This window comes from Amblyomma mixtum, chromosome 1, assembly GCF_055824585.1.
Source record: "Amblyomma mixtum isolate Tamu chromosome 1, ASM5582458v1, whole genome shotgun sequence".
In the NCBI taxonomy this organism is placed as follows: domain Eukaryota; kingdom Metazoa; phylum Arthropoda; class Arachnida; order Ixodida; family Ixodidae; genus Amblyomma; species Amblyomma mixtum.
Window position 1 is genome coordinate 154791211 of NC_143012.1, and position 19944 is coordinate 154811154.

A 19944-nucleotide genomic window follows, 5' to 3' on the forward strand; every position below is an offset into this window, starting at 1 on the left:
AATAAAAATGCAAAAGAAATGCCATCAGCACTCGGTGTTCCCAGGTGGTCTCCCTCCCAAGTACTGACCGAGCCCAATGCTGCTTAGCTTCGGTGATCGGACGAGAACCGGCGTATTCAACATGGTATGGCCGATTTTTGTCTTTATTGCAACATGGTATGGCCGATGGCGAGAGACAGTGCTTTCCGAGTCTTTATGTACTGTGTTTGGCCCTCGAGGATGCAAAACTGCGCATGGATACTTCCCTCGCTCGTGGCAACAGCCGCCAAGCGTGCAGTTACCTGCCCTGCGCTTTTCTCAGCCGTTCTGGCGAACCTAAACCACTGCGGCATGCACGGAAAGAGCAGCGGGAGCGAGCCTGTGTTGTTTACACATGGACCGGCAGTGGGTGCGGTGCATGGTGCGGTGGGCGCATATTGTGCGCTTCTGCGCAGTGTTATGCGCACACTGGGCCTCCCAGCTATCTTGGGGCTTTGCTAGAGTTTAATCTGCAGTGTACCCGCCGCGGCAGACGTCAGAATGACAGCCGAGACGCCACGGGTTCGCTTCGAGTTTTGCCACAGTTTCGCGTCCGCACGTACTACACGTTGGACACGTTGCCGATGAGATTGTATTATCGATAACAAAATAACGTCACCTCCTATAGTTGCCTGAGACACTGCGCAACTATGACAGAAAAAAAAAAAACGTGAAGGGCGAATAAAAATGCAAAAGAAATGCCATCAGCACTCGGTGTTCCCAGGTGGTCTCCCTCCCAAGTACTGACCGAGCCCAATGCTGCTTAGCTTCGGTGATCGGACGAGAACCGGCGTATTCAACATGGTATGGCCGATTTTTGTCTTTATTGCAACATGGTATGGCCGATGGCGAGAGACAGTGCTTTCCGAGTCTTTATGTACTGTGTTTGGCCCTCGAGGATGCAAAACTGCGCATGGATACTTCCCTCGCTCGTGGCAACAGCCGCCAAGCGTGCAGTTACCTGCCCTGCGCTTTTCTCAGCCGTTCTGGCGAACCTAAACCACTGCGGCATGCACGGAAAGAGCAGCGGGAGCGAGCCTGTGTTGTTTACACATGGACCGGCAGTGGGTGCGGTGCATGGTGCGGTGGGCGCATATTGTGCGCTTCTGCGCAGTGTTATGCGCACACTGGGCCTCCCAGCTATCTTGGGGCTTTGCTAGAGTTTAATCTGCAGTGTACCCGCCGCGGCAGACGTCAGAATGACAGCCGAGACGCCACGGGTTCGCTTCGAGTTTTGCCACAGTTTCGCGTCCGCACGTACTACACGTTGGACACGTTGCCGATGAGATTGTATTATCGATAACAAAATAACGTCACCTCCTATAGTTGCCTGAGACACTGCGCAACTATGACAGAAAAAAAAAAACGTGAAGGGCGAATAAAAATGCAAAAGAAATGCCATCAGCACTCGGTGTTCCCAGGTGGTCTCCCTCCCAAGTACTGACCGAGCCCAATGCTGCTTAGCTTCGGTGATCGGACGAGAACCGGCGTATTCAACATGGTATGGCCGATTTTTGTCTTTATTGCAACATGGTATGGCCGATGGCGAGAGACAGTGCTTTCCGAGTCTTTATGTACTGTGTTTGGCCCTCGAGGATGCAAAACTGCGCATGGATACTTCCCTCGCTCGTGGCAACAGCCGCCAAGCGTGCAGTTACCTGCCCTGCGCTTTTCTCAGCCGTTCTGGCGAACCTAATCACTGCGGCATGCACGGAAAGAGCAGCGGGAGCGAGCCTGTGTTGTTTACACATGGACCGGCAGTGGGTGCGGTGCATGGTGCGGTGGGCGCATATTGTGCGCTTCTGCGCAGTGTTATGCGCACACTGGGCCTCCCAGCTATCTTGGGGCTTTGCTAGAGTTTAATCTGCAGTGTACCCGCCGCGGCAGACGTCAGAATGACAGCCGAGACGCCACGGGTTCGCTTCGAGTTTTGCCACAGTTTCGCGTCCGCACGTACTACACGTTGGACACGTTGCCGATGAGATTGTATTATCGATAACAAAATAACGTCACCTCCTATAGTTGCCTGAGACACTGCGCAACTATGACAGAAAAAAAAAAACGTGAAGGGCGAATAAAAATGCAGCACACACGAATTTGTCGGCAGAGTTTCGTCAAGCGTACCCAGGATGGTAAGAGCCGGCTCTTGCGGGTACGCTTCACGAAATGCTACCTTGATGGCGGTCTCCTGCGGGTGTTGTTTCGCCGCAATGTTAGGGTTCGTAAGCAGTTGGCAGAGTTGGTGTTGATGGTTGGTTCGTTCGGTTATGGGGTTTAACGTCCCATCGCGACTCAGGCTATGAGAGACACCGTAGTGAAAGGCTCCGGAAATTTCGACCACCTGGGGTTCTTTAACGTGCACTGACATCGCACAGTACACGGGCCTCTAAAATTTCTCCTCCAAAGAAATTCCGCCATCGTATCTCACAAGCCGGGCCGATGATCTTGCCGAGGGTACCTCGAAGAACTATATTGCGCAGAGTTCCAAATTTAACACGAGGTGCTTTCAGAAGACGATGATTCATACTGCTCGCGATAGGCCGCAGTACCGCCCCTCATTGCAAAGAAGCAAACACGGCCGTGCTACACCAAGTACCGCAGCTCTCGACACGCAACAGGTTGCTTGAGTGGATGGGGAAACAACATTCACGGCATCACGAGAACTTCGCTCACGTTCCCGTCATTTATTATATGTACTTACTCCCACAAACTATATTTGTGTGTGACTGCTATGAGACAATTCCGTGTACTCACATGTACACAGCCAGATCCCAGCACATCCCCGTTGGGGGACGTACATTAAAGCAGAAAAAAATACGGAGACGCGTGAGCGCAGGTAAGCATTGTCTGTAAAGCAATGACTTCTTTTATTACCGATAGCGCAAATGGTTGCATAGTAGAGCAGTAAGAAGCTGCCATAAAAGGTGACCACACGTACTCATTTGATGCAACCACCTTTCGTGAAAAAGTGTCCAACACTGAAACATCTTTGCACTGAACTTTTCTAGTCAGAGCATCTGATAGCATAAGCATACGTCCACAAATAATATAAACAGGTCTTCTGCAGAAAGGGAAGTGGAGAAGTTGGATTTTGGGGATTTTGCTGCGAATGCATTTTGTTTTCTTTTTTGAGTTACATTATCCCCTTTGAACAGCTCAGTGAAATGCCTTGCACCTGTCTTCTTATGGAGACCACGCACATCTGCTGTGAATGCTGTCCTTCATTTGTTTCCATGATTTACTCCTCCCCACATTTCAATTTTGTCCATACTGCACTGAACAATGCAGCGGTACGGTGGTGCATGGCGGCACGAGACTGAACAAAAGATAGGAATCGAACACAAATGACGCAGGTCATGTCTTTCCTTCAGAACACTCAAAGTGGGGAGCGTCACCAAAATTACGTACAGTTTACACTATGGATGCCTGCTAGAGGCCAGCCCGTAGTGCTCCTTGCGTACTGTACCATCCATTGTTAAAGGGAACATGCGATCGTGTGCCCTCTGCGCTTCACGAAGCCCTGCCACCTAGACGCGGCGAGAATGGGCGGCATCAGGTGCATGCGCAGAATGACCGGCCGTCATGCTTACCGCGCATGCTTCTTTTGCCGACAATTCCCACAAATTCTCAGCGGCAGTGCTCCGCGAAGTGCGGAGGCCACACAATCGCATGTTCCCTTTAACAGTGGACCGTACTGTACCAAAGAAAATGCTGGTGTTCACCACGAAGGGTAATACCTCCAACTTATGAACATCCACCTGTAATTTACGACATTCTTTCAGTCAGCCTAAGAACATTTTTGCTCGCCACAGAGTCTATGATGAATAGCACTGTGCTTAGTTGATGTGATAAGTCACAAAACTTGCATGCATATCAATGGAGGAGAAAGACAACCTGACAGTCATACAGGATTCGCACTGAGCACACACAAATGCTGCACACAGCACGTGCAGCTTCACTGACAGTGATCCCCCGCTCAACAAAAACCACAGGCCACATTCCACTCAGAAAAAATGCCCATGGTGATGACTGTCTGCGACCAAGACAAACTGCTAGGTAACTTGGCTACTCGTATAGCAACACTAGAGTCATTTCATGCACTGTACAAAGAAGAATGGGCGACAGGTTATGTCTAGAATGCTCTAGTTGTCCACTGCGCGGTGGAGGAAGACACACTTGACAGCAGCTGCTGGTTTTCAGCCATGCTGTGTGGCATATCTTGTCTCACTAAACTAGGAGCACCAACACTCTCTCTACAGTAAACTCACGTATATATCGCTGTGTAGTAGTGAGACGTACTACATAGAACCACTCTATAGTAAAGTCACTCAGTACAGCCGAAATCTTTACTACACCAGTGTCTTTACTATACCAGGTGTCCCAGCTAAATGTAACCAAGCTTTTAAAAAACACAGGATGCCCTAGCCGTCTGAAACCAACTGAGGGTTCTTTAGAGTCGCGTGGCCTAGTCTGCAGTATTTTTTCGTTTTTCAAGGTTAAGTAATTAGTTAAGCTTAATTAGCTGGCTTTTTAATTATTGACTTGATGAACAAAGTGTCAATGGAAAAGTTGTAGATCGCTTTCAAAAATAGCTCACTGAAACATTTCCACCCACGTACTATTTACGTAAAGTAGTTTTTTTAACCGTGCCATTTCAACGTCCCAAGATGCACCGTAGAGAATAAGATCCTGTTTTCCCGAAGTCCTCTCCTCGATGAGACTTTGGGTGCACATTGGGGCAGAGATGCGAGCGAGCAGCTGGTCACGTGATAACTTTCTTTTAAGGCCAATAAATGAAGCTACGTAAATCGTACCGTGATGAAAACAGCACTATTAGCAGTTTTTCGAGGCGATCTAAAACATTTATATTGAGACTTTTTTCCTGAAGTCAATAATTAAAAAGTTAGCTAATTAAGCTTAACTAATTAATTAACTTTGAAGAATTATGAAAATACTCGAGACTAGGCCATGGGACTTTGAACAACCTTTAGCTGGTTTCACTGGACTAGGACACTTCGTCTTTTTCGAAAGGTTGGTTACATTTAGCTGGGACACCCGGTATATCAGTTGTTGGCGATGGCATGGCTCCGAGGATTGACGCTATCTCGTAATTAACTGGCCTCTTACTAAACATGGCTTCGGTTTCAAAAAGAAACACTTAGAAATATCTACCAACCTTCTGTAGACATGCTAGTACAAGCTGATTTATTTTTTTCAGCTATCACATTTTATGTTATCATGTTTTCGACTTTGTCTAAATATTGTGGAGTTCGCACATTTATGTGAAAACAGTGAGGCTATGAATATAACGCAATTCTGATTCCATTTAAAAACCAAACAGTCACATGAAAACGACGGCAGCTTCTGCAGCCTCGGTGTCAATAGAGAGGCAATAGTTCCGAAACGTGCGCGACACAGTCAAGCGTCAGTGCCACCACACCTCCGCTTCCTGCTGCCGCTACCTTGTGCTTCACGCTGCGAACGTTCGCACATTTTTTCCTTCCTTCTCTACACCTCACTGCACTCTGACTGTCTTCCATTTTTTTTTTTTTTTTTGCAATCATAGCTAGCTTGACTTTCTCTCACAGCCCCAAGGCTTTTGAAAAGGTTACTTCTGCTAGCAGCCCGAAAACCAGGTGGTTAAGCCATCTCAAAGGATACCATTTTTCTGTATTCAATATCTATTTGCCTCAGACTGATGGCCTTGCAACTATACGGTTACGTGTCTTATGCTCTGAGATGTCCTAGACTGCATGCGTGCCGCAACGCAATCATTCCGCGTGAAGCAAGAGGCGATGGCCAGATGCTCTTCACTATGACAGTTCCTTTATTAAAGATGTCTTCACTATAAATGAAAAACAAATGTACAGTTGTCTACAGAAGGTGACATAGCACTGCAGTTTTGCTTCACTATATCCAACTGACTTTACTTGGCAGTATTCTACTGTAGCATGTCTCTACACATCCTCTTCAATAAAATTTAGCTGCGAGTACTACGTGTTCCATTTTATTCCTATTTCATCCTTACTGTTTTCTGTGCTTTTTAAAAGCGTTACAGACTCCAAAAGTGGTGTGACAAGGGCGAAGACGTCGTACACTGCTTCTGGATTACTCCTACCTGGTAAGTACAGTCACCGCACCAACAGATTACACAGATGGCGGCAAGTACATTTTGTGACTACCTTGAGCAGAAGAATCGCGAGTTGGGCTGTAGTTCATCTCGAAACCAAAATTCAGTGCACAGGGATGAAGGAGTAGACAATACAAGCGTTGTCTACTCTTCCTCTGTCCTTCGTGCTCATGTGCGCTGAATTTTGCTTTCAAGTTGGGCAGACGTGCCAATTCAATCTGTGCCACTGTACACACAGCTTCGACAAAAAGTGTGATGAAACGCGCGTACACAACTGACAATTCACAAGAGCCCAGTCATTAGACACACAATGCAAAGGCACATCACTTCTATGAGTGCAGCTTCTACAAAATGGCCACTGACTGACCAAAACAGTAGCTGTAAAAGCATACAAAAATACGATTCTCAAGAAGGCACTGAAGTGAGCAGCAGTAGCTGAATAAGCTTCCAGCACACGTCTTTGCACTGAGCAGCCACATTGTGGACTCGGGGACAAGAAGGGGGCACAGTCGGCTGGCACCTCAGGAGATGCTGCGCAGAAATTCTTGTTGCTTGCCAGAATGATGGAAAGGATGATGGAACCTTTCCATGTGGGCAGATGCAACTTACATTGGAGAGCATACTTAGCAGTGTCTCTAACCAACTCTCTGTTTCGTTTTCATGGCTGCCTTTAGAGCTCATACTGCCGTGAATAATGCCATGCCTGTTGAAGTCATCCCATTGTAAAAAAATATACACACAAGTGAGCTGTCCATTTCTTCCAAACAAATTCTTCACATGAAACACTTGGGTAACAGTGATGCCCGACTTACCACAATACAAAACCCTATAAAACCTCATCAAAGTAGTGCCGCTCTTTTACCTACACTGGCATTCGCATTTCCTGTTAACGTTTTTATCAATCTACAGACATTTTCCTTAAAACAGCAGTTTTTTTAAACCAAACTCGCCCCTGCACTGCCCCTTGAGAGGTACAATGACGACCTTGATTTTACTTTTAGCTTCCGTTTCTCACAGCTTCATAAGTTTCTAAGCACCACACACTAAAGCTCGGTTCTTGAGAAGGGTTTGTACTAGTTCTGCTAGCATTTCATTGCGTAGCGCTGCATTTGAACCTAACCGACGGCAGCAAACAGAAAACAATGGGAAGCACCCTCGCATTTACAGGGCTTCGGTGAACAACGACAGCTAGCAAGAGAAGATGGGCAACAAAGTACGGTTATTACTCTACAACAACATTCCTGACAGGATGTGTAACGCTTTAAATAGGAAAAAAAAATGCTACCAGGCTAAAAGCTAACTGCGACAATTACTGAAGTCGGTGCAGTTTGTCAGTTAGTTTCGTCAGAGGACTGCCATTCACGAGTTAACCGATCACTGGTTTAAGTCCCTCCCACATTTTCTTTACAAGCACCGAAAGGCTTCTTCCACAAATTCACAGAGCTGTTAATAATAACCACTACTGGAGTGGCAAAGGAAATGAGACCAAAGCAGTACTACCAGGATGTTTTACCTGACTTTACCTCACTTTTGTTCACATAAACTGCATTCATCCATGCATCCAGTGGATACGGTACCCACTAGAAACAGACATGCTCTCTGAGTTACAAGTGCACTGACCAAGGCATGAGTATGCATGCTGCAAGTAACCACCTTCAGTGAGGAGTAGCTATACTATGCGAGCATAACCGCGCCATGCTTCTAAACTGCGATGTCAACTTCTCCAAAGCATTACAAGGATACCGGTTTTAATATTTCTCCTCCTGTACGTGCAATTTCCCGTCAATTCTTTCTGACGAAAATTTAGGGCTCTTACTGAACACAACCAATTGTTTGGTGACTACACTGATATCTATCACAATATTTCACTTAAGTTATTCGCACCTTACTGCTACACATCATCGGTCCCACACGAAAAGTGGTAGCTGCGAACTCAATGAGCAAGCCAGACATGGCTCAACCTCAGTTCCCACAAGCCTAGTGCAGTAAAAAGATAATTAGGCCACCACAAAAGTTGATTTCGTTCACAACCTTCAATGGACTACACAGCAATCTCACAAGACAGAAAGAGAAGTAAGACTGGACTTCTCAACTGTCAAGCTTTCAGTGGCCTCGCTATGTAGCTTTTCTTCACACCAAAAAGAACACTTCAGTCAGCTGCAAAAACACTCTGAACCACAAGACAGAAGACAGTGAACACAGGAAGAGCGCTAAAATGGCTGCCAGGAACTGTTTCCACGAGACAGGTAACAGCATTCGCAAGCGGAAGAGCACAGGAGTGTTTTGCAAAGTACAACACGAAGGGTCTCGCAGGTTCCTCTAATGCCCAGACTCTTGACAGAAACCCGCAGAAGTGAAGGTGACAGTACCTGCAATGCCTCAACCTGACTACCAGACAGAAATGCAGGATGTCACATGCAGTGTCTTGGACAAGGCAATCAGTGAGAAGCACGGCCAGCAGCCTCCCCTTACAAAAAAAAGTTTTAGACAGTCTAAACAGTGTCTATAGACTTCTGTCTATAAAGTCTATAGACTGTCTATAGACAAAAGTCTATAGGCAATACAAATGCCATACACAGTCTATACACAATCTGTAGATTTATGGCCATACACTTTTAGTGGACTTTTGTCTATAGACAGTCTATAGACAGTCTGTAGATTGAATAGACAAAAAGCAATATCTACAGGAAGCCAATAGAGTCAATAAGAAGTCTATAGACTGTCTATAGACCATTTTTATAAGGGTCATGTATGAAGCGAGGCGCCGGAGTTGTATTGTGGGTAGAAAGAATGGCACCAGTGTCATCGACGGAAGCGCCATTCTCCGCAGCCACTCTTGGGCACGATGGGCACTGTCCAGGAGTGGCAGAAGGCCAAATGATGGCAACTGCATAGCGAATGCCAGGCTGAGCTGTGTAAAAGTGCCTCGGGAAACCCAGTCAGTGTCCAATGTGGAACGTGGGGGCCTCGAAGTGATGCCTTACAACGAAATACCAAGCAAGGGTGCTTTCAATTTACACTCGGGAACAGATGACAGGAAAGGTCTCGGTCAAGGCTGTCCAGTATAGCACCGGCAGTTCTATGCAAGCACCGACGGCAGCCACGGTTGATGTCCAGAATTTGTGACAAGGTGACGTGGAGTGCCACCCTGGCAGGTGGTAGCACAGCACTACACCTCGTCTAGATACAGACAGCTCTAATGCAGTGTGCACACACATACACTTGCAGCCAAAGCTGACAGGTGTCAACAGCGTAAATTGCTTTGGCCCCCCATGCTCTCATAACTCTAGTTAGTGAGCGACCTTCCTCGCACCCACTCTGCCGACAATACTAGTACAGTTATAAATGGCAATAAAAATAGGTGCATTGCACTACGCGTGATGTGCATGTGTGTGCATATATATATATATATTATATAGAGGCAATGATGTGCTTTGGTATGGGCAGGATCCGAACGGTGCCCGGTGTCCCTAGATGTTGGTCGAGGCCAGCTTGTCCAGGTTCTTCACCTCCTGCAGTTTCTGGAAGGGAGGGGGGGGGAAAGGAGGTTAAAAACAGAGAGAGAGAGAGACGGCTGGTCCAACCAAGCTGCACAGACAGCCACCAGCACAGCTGCCCACAATACCAGCGCACAGCTGAGGACTGAGAGGTGCCTCACATGGTCACATAGGCAGATGCGATCCGCACTATTGGGTTCTGGCCTCCACGGTAATGCTGCAGTGAAATTCAGTTTATTCGTAGCTCCTATCTTCCCTACATTTGCATCGAGGGTAGCTACATGTAAGCCTACATTCTAGGGTTGTGCGAAGAGAATGCTTCAAAGAGTGAAGCGAATAATGCGGTATTCGATTCGGGCTTCAAAGTCAATAGCAACATTCGAAAACCTCAAATATTTTCAAGGTACCTCGAGGTTCGAGAATTCAGCAAAATATGCCACTGGAAGATGCAGTCAATAATACCCTTGTGCACACTGTGGCCCTTCCATGCGGTTGCACCACTCTAGATGTTAGCGTGTGTTGCGCGTACAGTGCAGAGGCCGCATCCACAAACTCAGCCTTCGAGGGCTGCACCTGTTCGACATGCCGCCGAGGAGCATGCGTGGTGGGACACTGCCCAGGTGCAAAATCAAACATGCTCCAACAGGAGCTGCGCTGCGCCCGCTGAACGACATGACTGAACGAAGGCAGACTGAACGAAGGCCCCAAAAGATGAAGATGACGAACATGCACAACAACCAACATGACTGAGGTGAGCGCTCTGTCGGCATTGCATTTTGTATCAGCAGTGTCAGTGGACACCAAATGACATCTTTAGATCTTTCGTGTAATGGACGATTCAGGCCATAGCTTCCTCCAACAGTGGCAAGAATGCGCAATCATGCGTGTGCAGTGCAGCCACGCAACCGTATGCCACGTGAATGAGGTTGGAAAAATTGCGACGTCAGATGAATTGCCTCAGAAATTTCAGCGCCCGAAAAATCCGTTTGCAACGTTCATATTCATGATCAACAGCATGCAATAAATTGCATGGTAAGGGCCTGAGGCCACGAAGCTTAGTGCACTTTGACCTGCTGATTGAACGTGACCTGGCACAAGTCTGAAAGTATTTTTTCGTTCCACTTTTTATTTGAGTTACCTTAATGAATTCTGTAGACCTCATCTTGCGGCATATGCTATTAAGCTCTTATGAGATTGCCTGTTTTTTTCCCCTGCTACATTTCCAACTGCAAACTATTCAATTTGCTTCTAAACTACCTGAACCAAAATAAGTATTCGTTCCGCATCTGCTTCAGACTGAAAACTAACTATTCGTGTATGCCTAGTACATTCTCTTTTCTAGCACCACCTCTGTACTGGCTCCCACTAAAAGGAACTTCCACAAATAATCCTTCCAAACAAACACAAATTCTCCTGATTTGCGCCACAATATATAAACACCACCGTGTGCATTCTCATTTCTTCACTGACAGTGTCGCACAAGCATGCTTCCAAGCCCAGAACACAGAACTGGCAAGTGTTTACTCGTGTTGAAAATGCTGCAACAAGAGCACCACATTTATTTTTTATTCTATTTTTGTTTGTTTTTTTGCCAATGTGGGGTAGGGTGTCCTGGAATTAAATAATGTCTTCATACAGCAATTTTGCAATATACTGCAACATAAAACTCGCAGCACCCTGCCCTAGCCCAGTGTACTGGAAATGGACCTTCGAACTCAAGACGTCCAAGAAATGCATTCACGTTTTCGTGTCCAGTCTCTCGGTGATATTGCTTACGCTTAGAAGCTCAGCAAAACTTGAAACACAGTAATGCATAGCCTTGAATGCTGCAAGGGTGCCCAGTCATGAAAGTGCTATGTCATTATGTTGTCATTATGTCTCAGTTGTGACATCTGGTTTGCAAGAAAATGAGGAACAGGGGAAAAACAGGAACCAGCACAGTCAACATTGCATCCCATCAGCTCAATTCAGATAAATTGCTTCTTTGTTGATATGAGCAACTCTTGGGTAGGAAAACAACATTCTGGTACCTCTTGCGTTAATTGTCTTAATTTCTTGCTCCTGCAGTTGTAGCAGTGCGCAGTTGGAACAGTCTCTGGCAGAGGGCCAAATAAAAGCACCAAGAACCAACAACAACCTATTGCAGACTAAGCAGACAGAATCTCACCATGAATGAAGATATCTCGTTGGACACGGCCTCAATTTCCTGAGCCATCTTGGGGTCCTGGACAAACGCAATGGCAAGTGCAAAGAGCCCACATTAACACACCATAGGGGGAAACCCACTCACCCATGTCCAAAGCAGGGGCGAACTTAACAAGTACCTAAGTGGTCTCAAACAACTTGGCCATCAGACACTCTCACAGCCACTAACATTCCTGCTTCAGTGTGCAGAGATCAGTAGGAATAGGAAAAGGCAGAAATACACAGGTGAAGATCAATCCTTCCTGCGGCACACACCATTTGCTGATTTGAAGCAACTGTGCTCTGAGGGCAGCAGTGCTTGTTTGCTAAGTAAACTTGAAGCAAGACAGACCCGTTAGCAGCTAGTGTTTCCGAACTGACTGGCAAAACGTGTAGCTTTGTGTGGAATCACATACGTAACTGAGCCGGAACCTGAGGCCCATGCTAGTTTTGAAGAAACGGCCGCTGCTTCTGAAGAGGATGCCAGCCTCTTGGGTAACTTTGAAAGACTGGGTGCAAAGCAACCGTGTGACCCATTGCTTGCAAAGTTGAAACATGTGTTACAAAGAGCCCAAGCACTGATCCAGATTGGCGTCTCGTCATCGAGTTGTCAGAGACCGCAGAACTAGAAACCAGCGGTCTCCTGGGGGGGGTCAGCTTAGATTCGAGGATGCGGTTTGCCCGCAACCGCTAGACACGTAACGCCACCTCGCAGCCACAGACTTGCAGCTTGTAGGTTTGCAGGCTCCATTTTGCTTGTTTGAGCGTTGTGAACAAAGGTCTCGTCGTTGCGTGCTTGCTTGTGTTCGTCGCCACATGACCTCAAGAAGCGCCCGTGTTCACAGCGCAATGGCGCACAGCAAGCAATGCTATTACACCATGGCTTTTAAACGGAAGGTAGTTTTGGAGGCGGAGGGAACTTCAAACCAACAAGCCCAGTGCGACTTCAGCGTGGATGAGAGGAATGTGCGCTGGTGGTGGAAGCAGCAGAACAAGCTTTTCAACTGCAATGCAAAGCCTTCACTCGACCCAAGAGCAGGCGAGGTGGAGAAGGATGTCGCCGACTTTATCAGGAATAAAGGGAAAGTGCACTGCCCGTGACAACGGAGGTAATACAGGCAAAGGCGAGGGAGATCGCAAACGTTAGAGGCATCGCATGGACCCAATTTAAGACCAGCAGGGACTGGGATTTCAGGTTCAGCCAGCGACGGCGGACTTCCGTGTGCCAAAGCCTACCCCCTGACTTTGAGGAGAAGCTGGTCGCATTCCAGTGCTTCGTTATCAAGAAGCGGCTGGAGAAGGAGTACAGACTGGACCAAATCGGTAATGCCGATCAGACCCTGGTGTATTTCGACATGGCCGTGGCGCACACAGCTGATGAGAAGGGTGCAGAACAGATGACTGCTGGGTACAAGAAGCAACATATTACCGTGATGCTATGTTTGCACGGTCGATGGGCGAAAACTGCCACCCTACTTAATTTTTAAGCGGAACAAGCTTCCAGCCGGCGAAGTTTTCCCTAAAAACGTCTTTGTGCACGCTTGAGACAATGGATGGATGAGTGACGCTCTTGTCGGAGATTGGGTGAAGATCATTTGGCAACACTGTGCAGGGGCCCTGTTGTTCAAGGAGTCTCTCCTAGTTCTCGACTCCTACCGTGGCGACGTGACAGATGCTGTAAAGTCAGTGCTTTTGGAAGGCGGTACGGACATTGCGGTAATACTCGGAGGTATGACGAGCCAGCTGCAACTGCTCGACGTTGCTGTCAACAAGCCGTTTAAGGATAAGCTGTGGAGGCATTACAACAACTAGCTGACCCAGCAAGACCACCCGCTCACATCGACCGGGCGCATCAAACATGTTTCGCATAGCCAAGTCGTGAACTGGGTCACTGCGACATGGGATGAAATTTTGTCCAAACTGATTGTGTGGGCCTTCCGAAAGTGCGGCATCTTGAACGCGCTGGACGGAAGCGAGGACCATGTGCTCTGGGAAGAAGCCTGCGACAAAGAGGACAGCGATGTCGCTGAAGACGACGATCAGTGAGCACTGGATGTGCACGACGAGTGTCGCAAATGTAATAAAATGCATGTTCTAGTCCTAGTCAATGCCTTTTTTTTCATTCGGCTTGCATTCGAGGCAAACTTTTTTTTATTTCCTGACCTTCTGAATATCAGGGGTCGGCCTAAAATCGAGGCCGGCCTAGATTCCAGTAAATAAGGTAGGGAGGTGCTGCGGCTACCACTTCACATTCTTTACCTTGCACCGAAAACGGCTCATGATCACCTTACGAGCGCCCATGCAGGTTTTTTCAAGACACTCAAGTGCATCACTGCAAGGTTTGTGGGGCTTGGTATGCGGGCTGACATCTCCCGATATGCGAGGTGCTGTGAGATCTGTCAGCGTGCAAAAGCCCGCCGCCAGAAGCCTGAAGGCCTCATACACAGACAGTGGGCCACACACCTACGAAAGAGCTCAGCATAGATGTTATGGGGCCTCTGCCAGCTACACCTCGTGGCTACAAATACTCGTTGGTAGAGATCAACAAGTTCACGAAATTTTATGAGCTTTTCCCTCCCCCAGCAGCAACAAGCAAGATCTTGGAAATGCTGCAAGTGTTTTGTCATCACGGCACCCCTCTCTCCAGCTCAAGTGACAACGGCAAGCCATTCATAAGCACACTCTGGTGAGGGCTCCTCAAACATTGCGGCACCAAATATTGCCACACAGCCATACCCACCTGCAGGCCAAATGGTGGTGCGCCACAATGGCACCACCAACTAGGAAAGCTTGTGAGCCTGCCACTCCAATCACAAAGACTGGGATCAGCACATACCGGAGACCGCTTACGCCATGCATACAGTCGAAAAAGCAGTCACTGGGTACACTCCTGCCTTCCTACACTATGGTCATGAGCTGTGCACCCCATGAGCGCCTCCTGGGGGTAAATGCGACACTGAAGCCCCCGGGGCAATCTTCCATGCCTTTGCACAAGAGATAAAACAATGTCTCCACCAAGCCCTTGGCTACACAGCTCATCAAGTACAGAAGACTCACTACGACCAGCACCATAAACCCACCACGATTAAAGAAGGCGACCTCGTCCTACCAAACAGCCACAAGTTACTCACAAGGCTTGCTTGCCGAAACTGCGTTCTACTGCTGAAACTCCCGATACCTCAACATCAGGTAAAGACCGAGTGACGCCCACAGACATGCTGAGCCAGGACCACCGGGACCCAGAGTAGTAATGCCCAGCGCGCCACGTATCGTGAATGAAGAGGTGCATCCAAGAGCAGTTTGGTGCTTCGGGAGCACATGATGCTGACACTATCCTTGCAGCCTGGTGCTGACTGCTGAACCGTGTAGGAGACAAGAAAAAGACGTGCGGACATGACGCATCATTGGAGAGGTTCTTGCACAAAAAAAGGCTCTCAGAGTCCCCCTCTGCCATGCGGACCGCTTGGTGACTGCGCGACAGTCCCCAGTGAAGCACTGCCAGTCACGCCGTGAGTGACGTGCTAATGGCTCCCAGAAAGATGGCATGGACCAGTCACATACCAAAACTATCAGCTGTGCCCTCACTATGCTGGCACTCAGCTTTTTGCTGTGCTCCGTTCTCCCAGGTTTGCCCACGTAAGTGGTTTCCTTACCAAGTAAAGTTGTGAGCACCATGAGACAGAACAAACCTTTTGCACAAAAATTCAGATTTTGTAGTTAATTCTACATGAAGTTTGAGAATGGCTTGTGGTTATTATATGCCAAGAAGGAAACTAGTCAGGAAGTACAAAAAACTCTGCATGTCACCGATAATTTCAGAACAATTAATAAATGAACGCTTGACCCTAACGACTGTACTTGTAACAACTGTACTTAAACGACTGTACTTGTAACAACTGTACTTAAACGACTGTACATACACCATGCACTGAGAGCCTGCAAGCTGCGCCATGAAAGGGCAGGACAAATGAGGAATGGGCATTACCTTTTCACCGCGGCCGCCAGAGGACGAAAAGGAGTCGTCGAGGGAGGTGTCAGCCACGGAGGAGTCGCATGAGGACAGGTCCTCAGCCAGCGTGTCTGCCTCGAAGGGACACAGGTAGCCGTCCGCACCCTTGGTCCGCCGCCAACGCAGGGGGCTTTTCTTGGCCGCCTGCAAACGCACACGCAATGATCCGCACACAGCGTTACGTGGGGCGTTTTATGTCAAAGTCATCACCTCCACCGGTTAGGCTTCCCCCGCTGGCCTCCAATCAGCTCTGCTCTACGCCAGCTGCAGGCATCCCATTTCCATATCTCACCTCCCCACCTGACCCCCCAAGCCACCCCCTGCAATGTTTCCTTTTCCTTGATGCAAACTTCTTGCACAAGTCCATTTCTTCCTCTACATTTTCGCTGGGACACTGCCACAATGTTCTCTTACACATCCCTTTGTTAGTCTTTGCTTATCACTCATCTTTCCCACTGCGTGGCAACATCACTATCATGCTGCGCTGCATGCCACATTCGCATCTCCAGCGCCCTTATGACACAGTCCAGCATGATGGAAGCAGTTCTCTCGAGCACAGTGCCAGCACTTGCCAGGCATGACTGACAATTTTGATTGCAGCCAGCAAATTAATGTTCAGCTCCTCATTAACCCGCAGTTCCGCTAAATTAATACGACACGGCTACAAAATAGAGCGAGTTTGATTCCATGAGAAAACCAAAGCTTTCCGTGATCACGGCATCGTCTTTTGTGGCTTCAGCGTCATTTTACAGGTAGTAGTTAAGAAACGTGTGCGACAAAGTCATGCGTGGCAGAATTGGCTACGCAATGCGGCCGCGCCTCTGCTTCTTGCCGCTGCTTCCCTGTGCTTCACGCTGCCATGCTATGAACGCACTCCCTTTTCTTCCCTTTTCTTTTACTGGCTTTCCTTTCTCAGAGACCCGCATTGCCTTCTTTCTACATACAAAGCCAGGTTCACTTTTTCCAAGCGCGCTGCGTGCTTTGCCTCACGGCCTCTAGGTCTTCGAAAAGTTGGCTTCTCCTCGCGGCTTCTGAGGTTAGTGGTGAAGCCGCCCCAAAAATACGCCGTTTTATCGCATTCAGTATCTATATGCCTCGCGATCCTAGACTTCGCGCGTACCGCGATGTCATCTTTCCGCGGGAAGTACATCGCCATGGCCGGACGCTTTATACTATAGCCGTTTCTTCGAAAAAAATATTTACTATAACCGAAAAAGAAAAAATCTGCCTCTCCCGTAATAGAGAGTAGAGTAAGCATGAAATGTTTATGGGCATAACACATTGGTTGTGGATGGTACTAGTCAAAATCTTGAAATGGGTCTAGTGTTCACCACACCACACTCTTCTTGTTGTGTCGAAGCAATTGCGTGCAATAGTGCGGGCTTAGGTAGGCAGCCGCGAACCGTGGCGGCCTTGTCGCTTTCGGGAGTGGCCGCAAAATCATGGCGTTGTCAGCAGGGGCGAACAGTCTCCTGCTGTGGCGTATAACTCGCAAAGCGATTGCTTTCCGCAAGACGTTTCCTACCTCTCCTTTCATCAGGCTCCATTGCTCGGCTTAAACAAGCAACTGTGACGGTGGTGGTATTGGAATGCAGGACGATGCAGAAGCGTACGCGGACACGATGAGACGCAGGCCTGACAAGAATGTATATGCAGCGCGTCTGAAGGCCAAGCGGCCGGTCTTTTACATGCGTGTGTGTGGGACTGCAGCGCCATCCTTGGGGATGGCGCAGAAGCAGTTTTTCAGCCAAAAGCCCTTCTCGCCCTGGAGCTCCCCTCTTGCTCTCGTCTTGTCTTGTTAAATCTCGTACGGTGCCCGGATGATCTCATTTCAGTGCCCGGATGTGTGGAATTCAAGCCCGGATGTTGGCTCTCGGTCTCGGCGTGACGTCACCACACTGCCGGCAACGGGAGCTAAAAGCATTTCATGCTTAAAAATGTACAGTCACCTATGGAAGGTGAAATGGGACCGCAACTTCACTTGACTATATCCAAGTTCTTACTATAACCGAGTTTACTGTAGCGGGGGTTCTGCTGTGTGTGCCTACCTTGACCTTGGCGGCGGGCGACAGGGGCACGTGGTCGGGGCTGGCCTGCAGGGCGCGCTTGCGCTGCACAATGCGGGGCCCCAGCAGCTGCTTGAGCTGCAGGGACAGGTGGCGCCGCAGGAGGGTCTTGCTGCCCGGGATGCTCAGCACGGCCGCAAACACCTCCCACGTCATGCTGTCCTCATAGATCTGCCCCAAGGGGGAAGGGGGGAAACCAAGGCAGGAAAGGTGCTTCTCAGTAGCGCTCATTTCGATACGAACCTCCCCAAAACCGTCCTCCAGTGCAACACTCTAAACACAAATACGCCTATGTGGGAGTCAAAAGGGAGTACGCTGTCCATCTAGCACAGTGCTCTCACCAGCAGTGCCCCGTGGACGCCGCTTCCCCGCAGGTTGGGCGCATACTCGGACAGGTCCACAGTGCGCAGCCACTCCATCACCCGGTGGTTGGTCCAGAGGGACACGTCCAGCGGGCTGTACTGCTTGCTCTGCACCCACACATGAGAACGGGCTGCTCAGTACCGAGCTTCCTGCAGCTGCGTCTCACTTATACTCCATTTCATACATAGCAAGCAACACTGTGAAGGTTGCTGAAGTAGTGTGTACGCAAAACCATATTTCTCCGTCACGTATCATTCGTTCTTCTCGAAACTCCGGTCATTGTTTCGACGAATACAAAGAGCGGTATAAAACGATGTGGTAGCATTGAAAATCACGGTCGAAGCTGTGAGGCGCTCAGTGTACTGGCTCGCTGGCCATAATTTTCACGGAGAGTGAACTACTTTTTGGGCGTGGATTTAGTGGAAGCAATTCGCCCTACCAACCGCGTATCATACTACTTTTTGCTTCTTGAAATCTCGACGAGTCACAGGACGAAAATGTGGCAAGAGGTAAAACGAAGTCCAGGAGGTGCTAGCCACAGCACTTAAGATTTGTCACTACGAAAAATGCTTGTGTTCGCTTTGGCTGTATGGAGAAGTACTTTTTCCGCACAGACTTAGCCTGCGCGAACAGGCGCGCTAGCTTTGGCAGCGTTGCCTGCTATGTATGAAACGGAGTACAGAGGTGGCACAGCAATCAAGCAAGGCCTTCAATCATGGAACAGATGGAGCTACCCTCCTAGTCTGACCACACTTCATCATAGAAGATCAGTCGACTATTGCTGAAACTGTTCACATGAAGTCTCCAGGCGCAACCCTCACGAAAGATGGAACTGCTTCACCGTAGTTTTTTCGTTCGAAAGGCACCTCTTAAGCCGCTAAAAAATGAGTTAAGGGCATGACATGTAGAGTAATTTCTTTTAAGGCGAAAGCCTTGCTTGCCCCATCAGACAATGCGCCGCCAGCAATCGGCGTCGAGTATGCTGACGTAGTATGGGACCCGCATACGAAAACGGATGCCAAAAGTTTAGAGCGTGTCCAAAGAAGAGCACTAAGCTTCATTTTCAACGCCTACGGAAGACATGTATCGATATCTGATCTTCTTAGCCATTCCGTTTAGCCCACCTTGGAATCTTGTCGCAAAATGCATCACTTGAAAATGTTATTCGACATCGTCAATAATCACACCACAATAGACTTTCACACTTATATGCAGTACAACAGAACACGACAAACTCGGCACAAACACGATAAAACAATTGTAGTTCCCAAATGCAGAACCACTGCATACAAGCCGTCATTCTTCCCAAGAACCATAGCTGATTGGAATGCATTACCTCGTGAACTGGTCACCTTGTCGTCAGCCGAAACATTTTTATCTGCAATCAACCCCAGCCGGTCAAGTTAGGGTATTTGGTTCAATTCTGGAGTGTTGCCCTTGTCGCGTGCTGTTTTGTATTTTAATGTAAAGTGTTTGTTACTCGTCTATTAATTGAGTTGTTCGGCAGAAATTTTGTTGCCTACCTGCAGGCCTTCTTTTTTTCCTTTTTTTCGTTGTTTGCTGTTGACAAAGCACTGTGCAATTGTATCCCCACTCCTGCCTTGGCCACCAAAAGGCGGCTGGCAGTATGGAATAAATAAATAAAAAAAATAGAAAAAAATGTGTCGCAACAGACAT

The 19944-nt window shown here is 48.2% G+C and overlaps 1 protein-coding gene and 3 pseudogenes across 3 annotated transcripts in view; all 4 read right to left on the reverse strand.

Moving 5' to 3' along the window:
* Positions 1-19: 19 nt before the first annotated feature.
* Positions 20-138, reverse strand: LOC149369418 (5S ribosomal RNA; annotated as a pseudogene).
* A 579-nt stretch (positions 139-717) lies between these two features.
* Positions 718-836, reverse strand: LOC149369419 (5S ribosomal RNA; annotated as a pseudogene).
* Positions 837-1414: 578 nt separating this feature from the next.
* On the reverse strand, positions 1415-1533 carry LOC149369420 (5S ribosomal RNA; annotated as a pseudogene).
* Positions 1534-2849: 1316 nt separating this feature from the next.
* Positions 2850-19944, reverse strand: part of Liprin-beta (liprin-beta 1) — a 52370-nt gene continuing 35275 nt past the window's right edge. For all 3 annotated transcript variants that reach the window (XM_089558369.1, XM_089558361.1, XM_089558355.1), the window contains 5 exons: positions 18246-18374; positions 17887-18075; positions 15815-15982; positions 11813-11869; positions 2850-9669 (listed from right to left, as the gene is read on the reverse strand). In XM_089558369.1, coding sequence (XP_089414495.1) covers positions 9619-9669; positions 11813-11869; positions 15815-15982; positions 17887-18075; positions 18246-18374 — 594 coding nt within the window. In that variant the 3' untranslated portion in view covers positions 2850-9618. The remainder of the gene's footprint in view (positions 9670-11812; positions 11870-15814; positions 15983-17886; positions 18076-18245; positions 18375-19944) is intronic.